This window comes from Grammomys surdaster, unplaced genomic scaffold (genome assembly GCF_004785775.1).
Source record: "Grammomys surdaster isolate TR1022 unplaced genomic scaffold, NIH_TR_1.0 242, whole genome shotgun sequence".
Classification (NCBI taxonomy): Eukaryota; Metazoa; Chordata; class Mammalia; order Rodentia; family Muridae; genus Grammomys; species Grammomys surdaster.
Window position 1 is genome coordinate 8,121,301 of NW_021604687.1, and position 19,710 is coordinate 8,141,010.

The following is a 19,710-nucleotide window of genomic DNA, read 5'->3' on the forward strand; positions in this document are numbered from 1 at the left end:
TTTGATGTCAACTTGACACAACTGAGCTCACTCCAGAAAAAGGAGCCTCACTTGAGAAAATGCCCCCACTAGATTGGTCTATGGGCAAAGCTATGATGTACTTTATTGATTGATGATTGATGCTCAGTGTGGGTGGTGCCATCCCTAGGCAGGTGACCCTGGGTTCTATAAGAGAACAGACATGAAGAGCAAGCCAGTAAGTACACTTCCTCCATGACCTTTGCATCAGTTCCTGCCTTAAGGTTCCCACCTGGAGTTCCTGCTCTAACATAATTTGATAATGGACTGTATCAAGTGGAAGTGGAAGCAAAGTGACCCTCAACTTGCTTTTGGTCATGGTGTTTTATCACAGCAATAAAAACCCTCACTATGGCCAGTTCCTAGCACCCATGTCATACAGTTCACAACCACCTGTAACTCCAGTTCCAGGAGCTATGTACCCATATTCCTCCTGCAAGACAAGAGGTCCCTTGTAAGTGAGTGTGGATGTGACCCTGGCTTATTCCTTGGAAACCAGAGGTCTGGATTCTAGTTACAAACTAACATAATGGAAACCTCTCCAGCCTCATGCTGAGTGAGGAAGGGTCCTGTGATCAGAGTCAGTACATTCACAGTCACCGCCAATGTCTATGGCTGCTGCCAGCACCCACCATTCCTGCCGTCCAGATGCACTTTTCATATGCCTTATGTACCATGCTGTCCATCAAGAGACTCAACATTCTCCTCTTGCCAAGTTTCCAGATAACAGGAACAGAAAATTAGCTAGCGGCCAAGTTCTATACCAAACAGAGTTTCTCAATCTCCAACACATCACTGGTGACTCTAACTTGCCCTTCCATGGCTGAAACCACACCTAGAACTAGAAGTGGCCTTTGTAACTTGAACAGAGAACAAGGCCATCAAGAGATACCAGCTGACCATCAGTCCTGGTCATGGCTTCAGGGCTCTTTGTTCAGCTTTACTCTGACTCCTACAGTGGACATACTGCCTTCACTGATTCATTGGTGTGTGAAGTGTCAATAGCATGAGTCAGCCATGGAGTGTTTCCTGCAGCATTACCAGACCCAAGAAAGATCTTGAGAAACATAACCTTCCTATGATTATCACTGAGACAAGGATAGTGGCTCTTCTACATTTCTCCAGTCTGCTTCACACTAACCTCATGCTGTACATGTCCAAGGATCCAGCTATGAATACAGCCCAAGAGACAATCATAAACTTAATTAAAATACAAGGTAGGGTGTTTTTTTAATTCTATTTTTGGTGGTTTTGTAACTTGATTACATAGTCCTCAAGCATAAGTTTTTAGATGACAATGTGTTACAGTGTCAATGAGCTGGAAAAGTCTGCACAAATAATTCCTTATGACATAGCACATCAGCTGAGGAAGGGACAGTAAAACCATGCTTGATTAAATAACTCAAGAAAAAAAGCTGAGTGGACCAGGAGGAACAGCTGGAGCCTCCCACACCACATGAAGACAATCTCAACACCTGGAGCCTCCATCACCACCTGCAGGCAGTCTCAACACCTGGAGCCTCCCTCACCACCTGCAGGCAGTCTCAACACCTGGAGCCTCCCTCACCACCTGGAGGTAATCTCAACACCTGGAGCCTCCCTCACCACCTGGAGGCAATCTCAACACCTGGAGCCTCCCTCACCACCTGAAGGCAGTCTCAACACCTGGAGCCTCCATCACCACCTGCAGGCAGTCTCAACACATGGAGCCTCCATCACCACCTGCAGGCAGTCTCAACACATGGAGCCTCCCTCACCACCTGGAGGCAATCTCAACACCTGGAGCCTCCATCACCACCTGCAGGCAGTCCCGACACCTGGAGTTCCTTCACCACCTGGAGGCAGTCTCAGTACTTGGAGTCAATCTCAAACCTTGGAAAGTTATATGCAATGGTGAATGAGGAAAACTTGGGAAATGTGATCACCAAGGCTTTTAATTGCCGTACAGGGAGACTCTACTTTCATCTTTGATGAAGCATGTTAGGTTCACTATAACTATTCAGTCTCCCCTATGTGACAAATAATCTTGCTTCAGTCAAAATGCTATAGTATAACTAATCCGTTTTCTACAGGAACTTTCTGGTTGGAAATATTCTTGGGGATTTTAGATTCAGTATAGATGGAAGAGCTGTCTTAGAAATATCACTTCCAAACCCTCTTCTGTACTGATATCAGGTGAAACCAGGGCAAACAGTGTGCCCAGAGATGGGCAGCCAACAGCTGGCTATCCAGGTTCTCCTTCAAGTCCGATGTCCTTCCTCTGCCGTCGTGGGGTACACCCATTGCTGTACCACCATCTCTCTATCTCTCTCTCTCTCTCTTTTTTTTTTTTAATCAAACATTAAGCTATTCAGTATGAGTCCCTTTTGGCCTTGATTTTCCAAGATTAAAAGCTAATTGTACACAATTATAGTAATTATCTCATCCCTGGTTCCTCATGTAATTAGCTGCCTTTTTAGCTGTGTGTGTCTTTTTCAGTGTATGGTAACCAGCCTCAGAGCACACACGTGGCTACACTTTCCCTATAGTGTTATATCTCACACACACAGACACACACACACACACAGATCCACATATATATATACACAGACACATACACACAGAGAGATACACACAGAGAGGTACACAGACACACACAGATACATACACACACACACACACAGTGGGAGATTTCATTAGTTATAACCCAGATGACTCAGATTCTGATTCCGATTAAATACTGGCAGAGTATTGGCTTTCTACAATGAAAAAAGGAATAATAGTGTCTCAGTTGGTGTTCTCTTGCTATGAAGAGACATCATGACTGCAGCAACTATTATACAAGAAAGTATTTAACTGGAGCTGGCGTACAGTTTAGATTCAGAAGTTTAGTCCATTATTGTCATGGTGGGGAACAAGGCACCATGCAGGCAGACATGATTCTGGAGAAGTGCCCCAGCCCACGGGGCAGTGAACTAGGATACAGGGGACCTGGAAGAGATAACTGGAGAACAGGGGAATGCAAAGGATGATGGTTTGATGATAGTCTGATCGAACTGTAATTTTTATTTTTTGACACAGGGGTTATATACACATAAAAGCAGAATGTGGGGAAGGGGATGATGCAGGAGCATAGGTGTTTTCACGGGGAGTACATATCTTCGAGAACAGGGTATCAGCTGGGTGAAGAAGCAGGGAACAGGTCACTATGACTCTGTCTATGATTCACTTGTTTCTTATCTAAGCTCGTACTATCCACCAAGGCTACCTATCCACAAGGTCTATGACTATCCAGGCTAGTAGTTTTCCACTAAGGCTGCCTGTTTACAAGATCTTATAGCTATCTGTTCTAGGGTCAGTGTTTTTCCACAGAGACCAAGACTTTGTGTTAGCAGGCATGTATAGCTGACTCAGGCCTATGGCTGATTTTAGGCCTTCAGTGTAAGCCAGGCTGCTCCTGACAGAGAAGTAGCTGAGAATTCTATATCTGGGTTGGCAGGCATCAGGCAAAAAGAGAACCAGTGGGTCTCGCTTGAGTTTTTGAAACTCCAAAGCTCACTCCAGTGGCAAATTTCCTCTAACAAGGCCGCATCTGCCAATCCCTGTCAAGTACTGCCAACTCCCTAATGACTAAGTATTTACACTTATGAGCCTGTGGGAGCCATTCCTATCCAAACCACCACGAACAGCTACACACAGGAAAGACAGCTTTCTGGAGCCCAGTCCCTTTCTGACTGGGAGTCTCTGGTTGTTTCCCAGTTCCTGGTGCTTCTTCAAGAAATTGAGAAAGGTGCACGCACACAAGTGGGACAGTGTATGAAGAATAAGATACAAACAAAAGCTTTAGAGACTTTGCCAAGAGAGGCAGTGGGTCATCTAAGTGTGAGAGTGTTTAAGGACCTCCATTATTATTTGAGGCTTTCTTTTATAGGGTCCTAGAAAAGGAGCATCTTGTTGTGGGGGTTATAGCTTGGCTGGTTCTCTGTTTTGATTAACAAATGGATTACATAAGCTTTTCACTACTCACAGGTTCTTTCCCATGATGCATCCAATTACAATCATACGCTTGTCTACTCATGCATAGACGTGAGATGGTAAATAGGGTATTCTCCCTAAAAATTCACTCAGAAAACACAATTTGCCATACTGCATATCCTACCTTGCAGTCCCATGGTGATAATTTGCATGAGAACAACTACTGTAGATTCATTCTTAGCCCCCTGTTGGTGGAACTATTTGAGAAGGATTAGAAGTGTGGCCTTGTTGGAGGTGTATTACTAGGTGTGGGCTTTGAAGTTTTTTTTTATGAAAGACTGGAGCCATTCACAATGTGTTTTCTGAATCCCGATTGTAAATTAGAATATAAGTTCTCAGGTGCTTCTCTAGTGCCGTGTCTACTTGTCTACTGCCATACTCCCTTCCGTGATGATGATGGTCTCCCAACCATCTGGCAATGTAAGCTCCCTACCTTAGCCATGCTGATTGTTCATAGCAGTAGAAACCATAACTAAGACAGAACTTGATGCCAGGAGTGGGGTTCATTACTTTTCTTTTGCTGTAAAAAATCAACCACTAAGGCACATTATAAAAGAAAGCATTTATTGGGCTTACAATTTTAGGGGGTTAGAGTCTGTAATGGCATAACAAAGATGTGGTGGCAAGAACAGCTGAGAGTTCACACCCTGACCTGAAAGCGGAAGGCAGGGAGAGAACACTGGTGAGGCTCCAGTCTTCTGAAATCTCAGAGCCCTCTTCTAGCGACACACTTATTTCAACAAGGCCACACCTCTCAATCCTTCCCAAGTAGTTCCACCTATGAGAGACTGGGTGACCGAGTATTCAAACGTATGAGCCAAACTACCACACTCATATATATAATAGCCACAGCAAATCCAACTCAGAGTGAAGAGAAAATCCTACCCCTCATTGTACAGTAAGACACAGCAGGGCCAAAAAGAAGGTAAATGACATACTAGGGCAGCTTCCCCAAGAAGAAGTGAGAGGGTATACCTGTGCAGCAAGAGATAAGCCTGTTCAGAAGGAACTTGAGGTGGAAAATAACTGAAGAGAGGTAAGCAGTGGCTTAGAATCCCAAGCAAAGCTCTAAGGACCTTTATCCCATGGTCTCTGGAGGAAGAATAAGAGGAAATCATTTTACAAAGAGCTGTTTGCTCAGCTGCTATACTTCAATGCCTGTAGTAATTTCAATATGATTTTCAGGAGAAAGGATTGGGTACTCATCCACTCTCCTAACCTTATCACTGGAGCTCTTGTTAGCGTCGATGAAGAGAAATTGTGACAGGCTGTCTAAAGACCTTATGAGGTAATTTGGGCTGTGGTGTCTCCTTCAAATAGCAGGCTGTCAAGTGAGAGGAATGGCAATATGAGACCACAGAGAGTCTACTCTCATAGCTCTGGACAAAGTTTGGTGTCCCTCTCCACCCCGATCTCTGACTAGGAAACCCTTGGAACAGCCAGCTATATCCACCTGGAAGCATTAGCGCTGAGGCCTCTGTCTACTGTGTGCCCAATGGGTAAAGAATAAAAAGCCAGCCAGGTATGCCAGCATTGATGGGCCAGGAGCTACACCCAGCATTTCACTGTCCCTGTGGGCAGCACCACAGACCCACAGGCACAAAGGCAATGTCTTCCCTACCTGACATCATCATGGGAATGCAACAAATGTGAAGAATGGTCTAGCCCAGCACCCCTCCCTGCAGCTTGCTCCTGAAAGCCAAGGCAGAAAGGACCTTAATTCCCACTGCTGCATATTTTATTTATGCAAAATACTAATTGGCTACAGCCTGACTTGATTCAAAAAGCCATTGCCAGCTGGGTGCATAAAAAGAGCTCAAATTTAGGGGTTCATCTTAGGCAAGCCTGTAAGAACAGGTGCTTAAATTAAATTAGGATGTGTCCTTGCTTCTGGAAGTTTTCCAGCTCTTCTCAGGTTCAAGTGAACATGTTAGGAGGCGGGAAGCCTATGCTGAAAACCAATAGCTGAAGAGGCTTCCAGAGACACCATGCAAAATTTCAATATGAAACATTCATGGGCCTGGACGTGAAGCCCTGTCATTCCAGACACTCAGCAAGCTGAGAACTCAAGTTCAAGGCCAACCTGGAGAGTTCAGTGAATCCCTTGAAATAAAAAATAAAAAGAAGTGGGGGCAGAGCTCAGGCAAGAGCCTGTCTTTAATCCCCTGTACTCTAAACATGGGAAGCGCTCTACAGTCAGTGGTTTCACTTTTCTATATTAAGTAAAATGCCTTCTCTCAATAGTTTTTTTAGAATTTGTTTAAATAAAAAAACCTGGCTTTACTTCCTGATCCCTTTCTCTGGCTGGTGTATCTGTGTACTATGAAGTATCACAGACCTAGGTGTTAGAAACATGGGCAGAATTGATCAGGGCTCTGCACATAGGCTCCCTCAGTGTGACAGCTCAGGAGATGGGCTAGTCCCTGGGCCACTGGATCTTAACTTTGACTGTACATGAAAGTCACCAGGATATACTTCAAAATGCTAGTGCCTGGACCCCACTCCAGAGACTCTAGCTGAATTCATGGTCTGAACACTAGGAATTTTTTAAGCTCCCAGTGTCATCTGTTATGTGTTGAATTCTGAGAAACATATCATGAAACAACTCTATTCGCTTCCCTAGAAAAAAAGTGGTGCCACAACGCAACTCTACTAGTATGTTGCCATCCCTCTGAAGCCCAAGAAAATGGCCAGAGAACCTTGCCTATCAGCCAGCTTAGCTCACTCATAGCAGGCTACTGCTTGCTAAGCCACTGCTCAATCTGCTCCCTCTGTGTGGTCATATCTTCAATAACTATCGCCATCCCATCAGCCTCCTGCCCCTCTTCTTGGACCACACAGATGCTAGATCCACCCTCAGCAGGCCTGCATCACACAGATCCAGTGGCCCAGGGACTAGACCATCTCCTGACTGTGATGCCCCTACCCAGACATTAGTTAGCAACTCTCTATGGCTACCAGTCTCCTCCCTGCAGAGTCCCAGAAACTGACTTCCTGTCCCTTTTCATTAATCCTCTCTCACAAGAATCTTGTCCCCATTCTCCACCAGCCTTGCCCATTCAACATCTGGTCTATCCTGCCCTCTGGCTTCTCAGTCCCTCCTGATCCCATGTGTTTAGGTCTCAGCTAAAAACCTCATTTTAGGCATTTTGTCCCATACTGTAACATAAATGACCCTTAAGGACATTGTACTGAGTGACATCAACCAGCCATAGTAGGACAGACACTACCTTGGATATGAGCAGCCATGAATGAATACTTTACAGACAGTTGAAGCATGGTGCTGCACTGAGGACCAGAAGCTGTGGAGAAGTATGAGCGGATGTGCTTCCTGGGGCAGGGTGTCAGCTGGGAACATTCTGTAGGTAGACTGTACAATGGTATGACCACATGGCTTGATGATGCTGTGAACTGTGAATTAAGTAGCCAATACAACCACTTCTCACTCCTTTTGTGAGGAAGCCTGGACTACATAGGCCTTGACTTCCCAGATTCCCCATGTGCCCACCTTGAGATAATCCTTGTCAAGATCTGAACACCTTAGAACAAAAGGAATACTATGGTCACACAATGGTGCCCTCCTACTACCATCCAATCTCATGACAGGCACAAGTCCCCCTACACACACAGCTCCTGAGAAAGCTGAGATAGGAAGGAAGGAAGGCCTTCAGCCCCTTGGCCTACAACTAAGTCACCAGGAAAACCCACACTGCTAAAATATCAAACCAATCCCAAGTACCATTTTCCAATACTCAAAAGTATCAGAAATTGTCCAGTCATAACAATCCGGGTGTTACATTGACAAACAATGATAACACTGGGCGAACTCTGCAGAGTTTGAGTGTCTGATCTATCCCTAAGTATGGATTATGTTGCAGGGTAATCAACCACCAATGATCCCATGATCACCTTTATTCAATCAGATACACACAGCGGGAGAATGGAAGCCTGGCAATCTCACATTTAAGAACACTCAGGCCCGCTCCTTGCCTAATTCTGCTATCCTTTCTTCTTTCCAAATTAGATATTTATCTTTGAGAACAACATCTACTACTGTGCACATGTTGGAAAGCAGGCGATCCGAGTGGTCTCTACAGGGAAGGAGGGCGTGATCTACAATGGCCTCAGTGACTGGCTATATGAAGGTAAGATCTGCAGGGTGAAGAAGCAGAGTGAGTGCCTGCTGCAGTGGCTGGGTTCAGTTTCTAAATTCTCCTTCTTTTCTCTTTAGCTCTAACTAAAAATTAAATTTGAATTTCTTGAGAGTAGTAGAAACCCAAGAAACAGCAAGTGGGCACTCATGGACGGCAAGTGCAGGAACTCGTAGCTGTCTATCATCCTAGAGTTCCCTGATCCCCTTTCTGCCCACCCCATGCCCAGCACTCTCTGCTGGAGATCCCATCATTCTCTGTTTCTGTCCTAGGGACAAGCTGGAACTTCCTCATACAGGCAAGGTCTCCAGGCAGTCTCCTTAGGGCCCCAGTGACACACAGAGCTCAGATCACTCTTGAGAGCCCAGTTTCCAAGTTGCACCTGAGACCTAGAAGAGTCAACTCTGAGACTTTGTTCCTGGACCCTTCCAGAGGGAGAAATAGATGCTGGGATGACCAGTATCCAAGCTTGCTCTGTACAGAAATGGCCCTGGGAACAGCAACCCAAGCTCTCCCCAGCTCCATCCAGATTAATCTGGAATGGCTGTGTTTCTGCACTGAGTCCAGGACCATGTGTGCCCAATAATCTCCAAGAGACACCATCTCACATACCATATAAAATGGTCAAGAGAGAGGACCCTAAAGTCCTGTGCTCACTGCCCCAGGAGAAAACCAAAAAGTCTTTGAGATACAATCAGAATGGAGCACTGATAGTGCCTGACTGTGAGCAGCTTCACCAGGCATGTACAGCCCATGGAAATAGTCACGAAAGCAGCCCCAAATCATCAACTTACTTAAAACATCATGAGATTTTTTTTTAATTTCTTTGGTTGCCCCAGTCCCACGGGACATTGAACTGGGATCATAAGACCTGGAAGAGAGAACTGGAGGACAGTGGGCACAAAGAATGACGACTTGTCTATAGTCTGATCAAGCTGTAATTTTAAGTTTTTTACACAGGAGTTATATGCACATAGAGGTTGGATGTGAAGAAGGGGATGACGCAGGATCATAGATGTTCTCAGGGGTAGTACAGCTATCTTCCAGGACAGAGTTTTGGCTGGGTGAAGAAGCAGGGAACAGGTCACTATGACACTGTCTATGATTCATTTGTTCTTATCTAACCTGGTACTTTCCACCAAGGCTACCTATCCACAAGGTCTATGACTACTTGTTCTTATCCAGGCTGGTAGTTTTCCACCAAGGCTGCCTGTTTACAAGGTCTATAGCTATCTGTTCTAGGGTCAGTGTTTTCCCACAGAGACCAAGACTTTGTGTTAGCAGGCATGCATGGCCGACTTAGGCCTATGGCTGATTTAGGCTTTCAGTGTATAATCAAGGCTGCTCCCAACATCTCCTCCCTTCTCTCAGTATAGAGGGACTGTAGCGATTCTAATCTTACAAAGGCAGGGACAGAGCCCTGACCCCCAGTAATTAAAGGGGACTTATAATGGCTCCAGTCCTCTTGTCATTGTCCAGTGAGGCATGAGGGCCATATCCATCCTGATGTCTTTTTTTTGACATTTGGTTATTTGCCTGTGCAGATACTGAGAACAGATTTTCTAGATGGTAAAGAGGCACATGTGCCTATCCTTGCCTATATATGACACTTTCCAACTCTGGATCAAAGCTGGGGTGAGAAACAGTGATTAGTGGCAAGGTTTTGGGGTCACAGGGACCTAGACAGGGCATCCAGCATAACCTTGTAAAGATATTTCACTTTCAAGAACTCAGCATGCTCGAATAACGTATGGGAGTAGGAAATGCAGTGTGGCTGTGGTCAGAACAGATTTAGCACAACATGGCAACTGGTGGGCAATTGAGGGTCTTATAATTTTAAAAAACCTGTTATGCTAACGGTGACTGTATTCATTATTGCTGTTTTAATTAGTCACTTGTATTTTTATTACAAAGGAAAGAGCATGTTATCTATTCTAATGTAATTCCGTTATTGTAATAAAACACTCTGACCCAAAGCAACTTAGAGAATGGAAAGCTTTATTGCTTATAGGTCAGAACCCATTGTTGAGGAAAGTCAAGGCAAAAACTCAAGCAAAAACCTGAAGCAGAGTCCATGGAGGAATACTGCTTGCTGTCTTGCTCACTGCCTAGGGAATGATGCCTCCCACAATGGGCTAGGCCTTCCTACATGAGTGAACTATCAAGGCAATCTCCCACAGACATGCCCATAGCCCAGTCTGATCTAAACAAATCTTCAGTTGAGGTTTCCCTCTCGGATGACTCTCAGTTGTGTCAAGTTGGCAATTAAAGTTAACTAGGGATATATATATATATATATATATAAACTTTTTTTTTAATGATAAAGAGAGAGACTGAAGCATTCAGGTTGGATTTTCCAGGTGGACATTCTATCAAGTATAGAAACTGTCTGTTCTGGACTTCATTGGGAGACAAGAGCAAACTGAGCTTCTTGAGGGCCCCACAGAGAAAGGACTTGGGTCTTGTTGCAAGAGCCTCAGCTCACTCTGTAACTAATCTCCATAATAGCATCCATGGCCGGGAGGTTTGAAGCATCTTTCTCAGTATCTGCAAAAAAAAACTTAAAAATTCATTGCTTTGCCATTTGAGTTAAGCTTTGCCTTGGCAAATCTGTTGAAAAGATTCTTTATTTTCTTCAAGGCATTTACAAGAAATCATGTAGATATGTTAACAGAGCCCAAAATATTTTAAATCAATCTCTTGGTGATGGGGCAGCTTAATCTGCTTATCCTCATTCCCTGAAATGTTCTACATGCTGATGCTCAGACTTCTGAAACTGGGAACCTGGGAGCCCTGAGGGATATTGTGTCCTTTTTTAATAACAGGAGAACAAACTTAGAAGATTGCCTTGGCCTAGTCAGTGACTTAACTGTTTTATTTCCAGGCTCTTCCTTCAGAAGGGGCTGGAGGTGGGTGCAAGATATTATACTCAGAACATCTGCTGAGGGCCCTGCTTGCCTGGAAGGGTTACTTCTTAGAAGCAGCTAAAGAGGAGTAAATAAGAAGGGTACTGCAGTCTGCACACTTATTGGCAGCAAGACACCACATTGATTTTTGTTTCCCAAAAAGAGCCTCAGACATATTGAACACTTCAGAATGTTGGAGACAGAGGGAGGGAAGACGTAGGAAGCAGTGTGGGGGCTTCTGGGAATCTCTATCCCTTGAGCAAAACGACCTCCTCCCAGTAGCCTACCAGCCAAAGCCCACGCTCAAGTCTGGCTATATGCCTCACACCATCTGCTGAGTGACTTTCCAGGGTTTGTAGGGACCAGAGACTAGTCTTGACAAACAAAGTATGTGTCTTTTGTCCTCTGAGGAAATGCCATGTAGCAATGTGGGCTCATGGTTTAATAGAAAGAGAAAGACAACATGATAGTATTAGCAGTTTTAAGTTTTATCAAACTTGGTTATCTGTAAACTAAATTTAAGGTGTTACTAAAATATTCTAACAACCGTAGAGGAACGTTCCACGAAGAATCTGTGCAGGGCTTAGTATTCAAAATTCCCAACATGAGAGCATTTGAGCAGAGAGTTGTAATTATCCAAATTTTTACAAAGGTTCTTTGTTACCATGGTTACAGAGCTGGTTGCTACCCTTTATTTATAAAGTGCTGTCAGCTCATTTTCATCCTTACCAAGTGCAAGAGCTATTGAGGACCAACACAGCATTGTTGCTGATAGTTTTCTAATAAGAATTTAAGTTCATAAATGTTACTATGAAGTGATGACCCATCCATTCCTCTTCTGCTAAACAGCTGTGCACAGAACCCAAACCTAGCACAGATCTTCAAGGACACACCCTCATACAGTGGCCATGTCTGCTGAAGGTCAGATGGCCCAGGGTCTTCTGAGAATGGCCTCACTCCCCTTGTGTATAGGACTAGGAACTCTAATCCCAATTCATCTAAAAGTATGGGGAAAGGAGCCAGGGCCCATGAGCTGTTTGCAGAGCACAGCCTGGAGCCATAGGAGGCAGAGGCAGCTGGGACCTGAGAAAGTGGCTTGGAGTACATTTATGTAGTAGTTTTGTTTTTTTTTTTTTTTAAGTCTGGTTTGGTGTGGATGACATTCCAGAACTGACCTTACTAGTCTAGGGCAGCAAAGTGCTTAGAACATGAGACCAGATCAATAGACACTATTTGGAAGGGCAAAGTTGACCAGGTAAGTGTGACAGACGCCTGTTTACTATGGTTCTTGAGTAGCTGTGCCAAGTGCCAGCACCCCAATGTAGCCTGAAGACTATCCCATTGTGTGGTTCCTGGCCAGCAGTGACCAGATGGAAGGAATGTTGGGACAGTATATGCTCTGTTGTGTCTTCTGAAGTTCTCTGGGGAGCAGTGTAGAGGAGGAGAGCCAAAGAGGTCCTCTCCCCTGCCTACAGTAGCTACAGAGAGGCTAAAGTTAGTGTTGAACTCTCTCCCCGGTTTGGACCTGCACAGTTAGACCGCGTCCTAGTCACTGATAGCTCCTGTCTTTAGGAGACCAAAGATCCTTGTGATCAGTTGTAGAAACTCAATATTTTGAAAGCCATATTGCCTCCACCTGCAATATGGAGGAAATTAACAATGGATATTTCTAAATTCACTCAACACTCACCAAGCCTTCTGCCCTTTGAAGTGCTGCATAGCAGAGCAGAGAAGAAATGGACTAGCCATGGTTCGAGCAGGAAACCTAATGCACCCAGGATTTAATGTAACAAGAGACTGTTTTTACTGGCCTGCTCTAGTCTGGAGGTCCATATAGTATCACTGGCCTCAGCTCTGACAGCATGGAGACTGTATCTGATGGAGGCATGGAGGAAAAGATGACGGCCATGGATGGGGTGAGATGGTGGCTTGATGGTGCTCTGCTTTCTCAGAGCCAGTGCCAGCCGATTTGTGTCTAGACTTGCACCAATCAACCTAAGAACAATGGACTAAGGCAGGGAGGGAGTCAAAATCAGAACACAGTGTAGAATGTGGCAGCCATGTCCAGAACCAAGACAACCAGGGTCCTCATCTATGTCACCTGTCCTGTGTGATGCCTCCTCTCTGGTCCTGAGTGCTATCGGGCCCTTCTCCTCATCACCTCTGTTCTTGCCTTTCCATCGTATCGCTTCCACAACTCCGAGGTTGAAATGTGGGTGTGTCCTGAGTGATACAGCTCACCTCCTTACACACCATTCTTTCCTCTGAGATCACAGGAACATTCTTCTCTTCTGCGGTGACAACACCATGCTTCCATCCCACCCATGTTTTCTAAAAGACTGTCTCATGGCTATGGACTGTTTAGTCAAAGAATAGCAGTGTGAGGAAGCCAAAGTAGAATGTAGAACATCTGTCCCAAGAGAGCCAGCTGTTTCTGTAAGGGGACAGATAATAAGTTGCTTGACTTCGGCAGGTGATGACTTGTCAGCACTGGTTCTGTTATGACAGTGAACAGGCAGCCATAGACCGTAAGGAAATAAATGACATACATGGCTGTGTGCCCAAAAAAAAAAAAAAAAAAACTTTATTTATGGACAATGAAATTTGCTTCTGTGTAATTCTCCCACATCATTAAATCATCATCCTGTTTTTCACCTAATAAAAAACAAAACCAACCCTAGTGAGTTAGTTGGGGGATGGCTCAGAGGACCCACATAAATGCCAGCCAAGCATGGAGGCTCTCTATGAACCCAGTGATTGGGAAGCAGAGATGGGGGTGGGGGAGATTTCCATGGGCAAGCTAGCTGACCAGACAAGCTGCATCAGATGGGTGCAGGTCACCAGAGAACAGTCAGGAAAGACAACAGATGTTAACCTCAAGCCTCCACATACACACATGCCCCTGTGGACACACAATGTACATATGTACATACCATATATGAACATATACATATACCATGCACACACAGACATATGCATGCATACACACATACAAACACACAGAGTTTGTCACCCTTTGTCACCCAAGCCCTCTAGACCAGAATGGTGTTAATCCCTGAGGTCAATTGGGGGTCCCAGGCTTGTCCCACTTTTCACAGAAATCACACACTCACAATGGATGAGGGGCATTCAGTGGAGACGCATGCTGGATATGGCAGGATACTTCTGCTCAGAAGTCACTGTCTGGGTGTGCCATATACCCCCCAAGGTGCCAGAGTATCATGGAGCAGTTGCTCAGAAAAAGAGACAAACACACTTGAAAAGTCATTCTTCACTGGTACCCTTGTGTGCTTGTGAACAAAATGCTGGATAGAAGCAGCTAAAGAGCGAAAAAGGCTGTTAGAGGCAAGGCTCCTCAGAGAACTTTCTGCCTGAGGGAAGACATGGCTGAGTGGCTTTATCTATGGTGGCAGAAGCATGAGGCAGTAGCTGCTCACATCACTGTAGACCAGGAAGCTACAAAGCAGTCTGGGACCAAGGGCAGGTCTTCCGCCAGTGAGGCCCCACTTCTCAAAGGATGCTCAACCTTCAAAGTAGAGACAGACCATTCCAAATCAAAACATGTAGGAGACATTTCACAGTCAAACCCAAAGACTCCTTCTTGATCCCTAGAAGTTCATAGCCATCTCATAATGCAAAATGCAGCCACTCCAACTTCAAGAGCCCCAAGTCTTAACAGTCCCAGCATTGTTGAAAAGTCCAAAGTCATCTAAATCTTAGGCTACAACAAAGACATAATCTCAGGCAGGAATCTAAATTTTAGGCTAGAACAAGGAAGTAGGCTTCAGACATGAAAATGACCTTGGGCTAGGACAGGGAAGTAGGCTCAGATACTTTGGTCATCCTGATAAGCCTTTAGAAACAGTGATGCAGGAGTGTTCACGTAATTGGGTTTAATGCCTTGCTTTTTCTTTGACTGTTTGTGTTTATTGTATTCTTGTTCCTTGACTATTTGCATCTATTGTATTGCTAGACCCTCAACCTAGAACTGACCTTAATACATGCATGCAATCAAAATGGTATAAAAGCATAAAGGAAGAGGGGGTATAGGATAGGGGGTTCTAGTGAGGGGAAATGGGGAAAGGGGATGATATCTGTATTGTAAATAAATAAAATATCCAACAAAAAACTATATCTACACATAAAAAAACTCAAAACCACTGTAAGCATTGAGCTGCAGAGTTATCAGTCTTCATTACAAAGGAAGAACTGGGAAGGTGGCAGAGAACAATTGACCAAACCCCAGGAGCATTCTCTTTCCAAATGAGTGTTTCATTTAAGCTCTGGATCTGTCACTGAGTGTGGGCTTCTCCTCAAGAACCTTTCCTATGATCTCAGCACAAGTGGTGTGACTGTTTAGTGACACGAATCTCTGTAACAGTGTCTTAGAGTTACTGTCTCTGTGATAAAGAACCATGACCAAAGGCAAGTCTCACATTTGTCTATCATCAAAAGCAATGAGGTCAGGAACTCACACAGGACAGGAACCTCCAGGCAGAAGCCGATTCAGAGGCCATGGAGGAGTGCTGCTTACTGGCTTGCTCTGCATCTTGCTCAGCCTGCTTTCTTATTAAACCCAGGTCCACCAGGCCAGGGATCGAACCACTCACCATGGGCTGGCCCCTCCTTCATCAATCACTAATTGAGTAGATGCCCTACAGACTTGCCTACACCCCAGTCATATGGAGACATTTTCTCAGTTGAGGCTCCTGCTTGTCTGATGGCTCTAGCTGGTATCAAGTTGACATAAAAAACGGCCAACACAAACAAGTATTTTGTCTATGCTTGATGCTTGCTTTGTCTGCATGAAACATACTTTTTTGTGGTTCCTTCTCAAATCCTTCTACTCCATGTTTTGTTGGTATTATCACTGTATATATGGCCTAAGATGGCAGTGATAACCATGTCGCATGTTATAGTACCTTGAAATTTCCTCTGCAAGATTAGTACCTTAGTAACTTTTAACTGTAGCCTCACTCAAGTTTGCAGGACACAGGCAGGTGCAGCTGGAGTCTTTGCCATCATGCAGTACAAACAGCCTGTCATCAGGTTCAAAGGCCCTGTGTGCTCCCATCTGAAGCTTCTCCAGCAAAGTCTTTTCCTGGACTGTATTTCTGTCAGATACGTCTGAACACTCTGTGTGATCAGTTTCCCGTCAGGCTCTGCTTCCCGTGCCAGGCCTTCTCTAGACTGCAGCTCAGTGTTTTACCAAGCTCCTCTTGAAAGTCAGTTCCAAAGGCTGAAGAGCCACACAGTGATATCTAGTCACAACAAGCAATCCTGCCTCCCTAATGTCCTAGTATCTGTGTCATTTGCTGTGACCATAACACCTGACAGGAGCAACTCAGGGGAAGCAAGGTTTGTTTGGCTCATGGTTTCCAAAGGACTGGAAAGCATCGTAGCGAGAGGGAGGCATGGCTGGGCAGCTCCATCCATGGCAGTAGAGCATACAGCAAAGAACCTTTACACTGTGGGTTACCAGGAAGCAGAGGGAGCTATCAGAACCAGGGTGTGGGTATAGTCTTCAAAGGCCCATCCCTGTCAATCTACCATCTCCATGCAGGCCCTACTAAGAGCTCCGTGGTCTTTAAGACACCACCACAAGATGGGAGACAAGAGTTCAAAACATGAACCAATTTGAGGGGTGGTTAAATCGAATGATAGTATTCACTGAAGAATACACCATAGTCACTGTTCTTGGCATAGAGTGACCATAACAAATGATGAAGTTTCTAGAGAGATGTCACTGGATCTCAGAAAATATGGGACAGTTATAGACAGGCAGGCTCAGAGTTCAGTGTCTGAAGGAACCCAAGGACTGCCTGGCTGGCATACTGCTCTGAGGGTAGGGAATAGGGGGGAGGGCATAGAAAGAGGGATTCATTGCCTTCCCAGTTCACCTGTGATAAAGTGCCCGGATGTTAGATGACTCACTGCCTACTGGACCACCCAGACCAGCAGCAGAAAGCCACCCCCTGGAAGTAGGGTTTATAGCTCTGTTGCAAAATCAGTTTCTATCTCACACCTCAGAGATAGTAGATGCCTGAGGGCAATCCAGAGTGTCAGCTTTCACTCTTCAGTGAGGAGGTGTAAAACCCCCTAACTCAGCTTCTGTAAACTTTGTCCCTGGCAACTGTAACAGTGGGTGTAACCCAGAAAGTGCCCTTCCAACTGCCAAAAAGAAACACAGGCATCTCCTCCAAAGGCAAGCAGGACACTGCCCTGACAGCTGTGTGCAGAACAGAAATGGGGTGACTGCAGACCTCAGGCTCTGGAAATCAAAGCCACACTTGATTCATGCCAGCACCTGCTTTGGGAGTTTTAGGAAGAGTGCTGATCATTTTAACACAATCTAAATAGACGGTCTGCCTGAGTCTGTGAAAGAAGAGAGATTTGAGGGCACACAGGACAAAGTCCCCTTAAGGCTTGAGGAATCTTGCTGACAATTAATTACTGAGTTCCAAGAGCATTGGGTAAATGACATGTGTTCAATATTTATAGTTTCAAGGCTTTTAAATTATGCATTGGTTTCGGGAATAAGACAGATACATCTGCAACTTAGGGTAGCATGATAAAACTTAAAATCTGCAGTAGATACACCCGATACCCGGAGCTCATAACCTGGACCCTAGCCTTCCTTATTTTGTCCACTGTTTCTTTGCTTTTTTAGACTTTTACTTCTTTTCCTCATTCTAGAAGTTTCAGTGCAGTAGACTATACAACTCTAAAGTCCCATTTCTAACCTTTTCCTTGTCTAATAGTGCCAGGGACACACAGTGGAATGATGGTGGTCTGTACTCTTGCCTCTTGGTTTTAGAACAAATTGTTCAGCTGTCTCTAGTTCCACTTAGAAGCTCTGGAGGCAGAAGTGTCCTCTGATCCAATAGATTTAGGCCAGCACAAGGTACATGGCTCTCCTAAGAGGTGCTGAGTGGCCACCGGGTACAGAATTCTGCCTCCCTGGATCCTACTGGGTCACCTGCTGACTTCTCTCATAGGAAGTACCTATCCTCCCTTTCTGCAGAAATAAATACAACTGGCAGTCAGTTTTTCCAAAGAAAAGCAGATAGCTCTGTAGGTGCCAAGCCTATAAGGTATTGGAATTTTAAACAGATGTTACTAAAGGACACTTCCAGGAGGTGTCACTACACGAAGGTCTGGGGCTCTATGCTACCCTGAATGGGGTTCTAAGCATTTTGCCTTGACTCACTAGGACTCTGTCTCAATGAATCTACTCAGAACTACACTGTAACCCCTTCTTCTGAGCATGGGGCATCTATTAAAGGTGAAACTTTGTCCAGCAGTGTATGCTCTCCCTCTGCAGGCTTCCTGTGCCTCAGCCTAGTATGAGAGGTGAGAAATTCAGGTAACAAGATGCATCCCTGGAGATACAGGAGGTACTCATCCCTCTCATGTCCAGAATTTCATTTCAAGTTTCCACCAGGCCCCCAGGCTCTGATTAACCACTGGGATTCAGCTACATGGATACTTGGTAAAGAGGAAGGAGGAAGAGGAAGAAGAGACATCAAAGAACCTTCTGTCAGTAACAGTGGACACTTAGCCCAACTAGGGAGCAGAGACAAAGCAAGCGTGTAACTTCTGTTATCACTCAGGCATAGTCCAGGCAATTGCCATCTCCAGAGCCCCACCTGCTGGCTGTCACTCCTACCATGGAAAACAGTTGTTCTCTAACACCTGCACCTATAAGTTATGAAGTTTATGTAGCAAGATGGCATTTTGTCACACCATAACTGCATGGCACAAATCTCCAGTACATAGACATTTTGGGGAAAAATGATATATTCTGACTCTAGACTGTAGAGTAAAAATTAGAAAACCGGGCAACTATCAATCCACTAATCCAAAAAGTAGCCTACCAAATTTTTTTTTTATTGCTCCATAGTTCCTCCTATCAAGGTATTATCAGGGCAAGCTTGCCAGACTCTTCCCATATCTGGTCTTTTATTATGGCTTTAAATCGAGGGCATATTGGGAAGTGGGACCCAACACAAGCTTCTCCAAGTACAGAGAATTAAAAACAAAGAGAGGAGATCTGACTTAAAAATATATATAATGGTTGTTCCCATGTCACCCCCATCTTGGGGAGCTCACAGCTGTGCAAAGCAAGCTTTGCTTCCTCCAGCAGGGGCTACTGGGCCAGGTGCTCCATCTCTGTTTACATACTCAGAGATTCTGACTAATGACCAGTTCTCTCCAGGCCTGGGCATTTGGGAGGCTCTGGAGAGGGTGGTAGGGATTTAAGGGCCCCTTGGTCTTAGGAACACAGGGTAGCCCTAAATTTTGATCTCTGTTTGAGCAATGAACTCAACATGTCAGAGCCTGTCATTTCTCAGCCAAGTTGAACTTTTGTTTCATGCTATGCAAAGGGCAGAGCCTGCCGTTTTGAATGAGTATGCGCATTTGGAAACAATAAGGCAGAGATGAATGGGGTAGGAGAACAGTCACCAGCTGCAGCCCGCAGCACCCCACAGTTACCCACAGCACCCTGCAGCACCCCACAGTCACCCACAGTACCCCACAGTCGCCCACAGCACCCTATAGCACCCCATAGTAACCCACAGCACCCCACAGTCACCCACAGCACCCCACAGTCACCCACA

At 45.0% G+C, this 19,710-nt stretch overlaps 1 protein-coding gene across 1 annotated transcript in view; it reads left to right on the plus strand.

Moving 5' to 3' along the window:
* The window catches only part of Dpp6 (dipeptidyl peptidase like 6), a 613,823-nt gene that overhangs the window by 484,974 nt on the left and 109,139 nt on the right, over positions 1-19,710 (plus strand). The window contains exon 8 of the mRNA XM_028774777.1: positions 8,057-8,177. Within this exon, the coding sequence (XP_028630610.1) occupies positions 8,057-8,177 (121 nt within the window). The remainder of the gene's footprint in view (positions 1-8,056; positions 8,178-19,710) is intronic.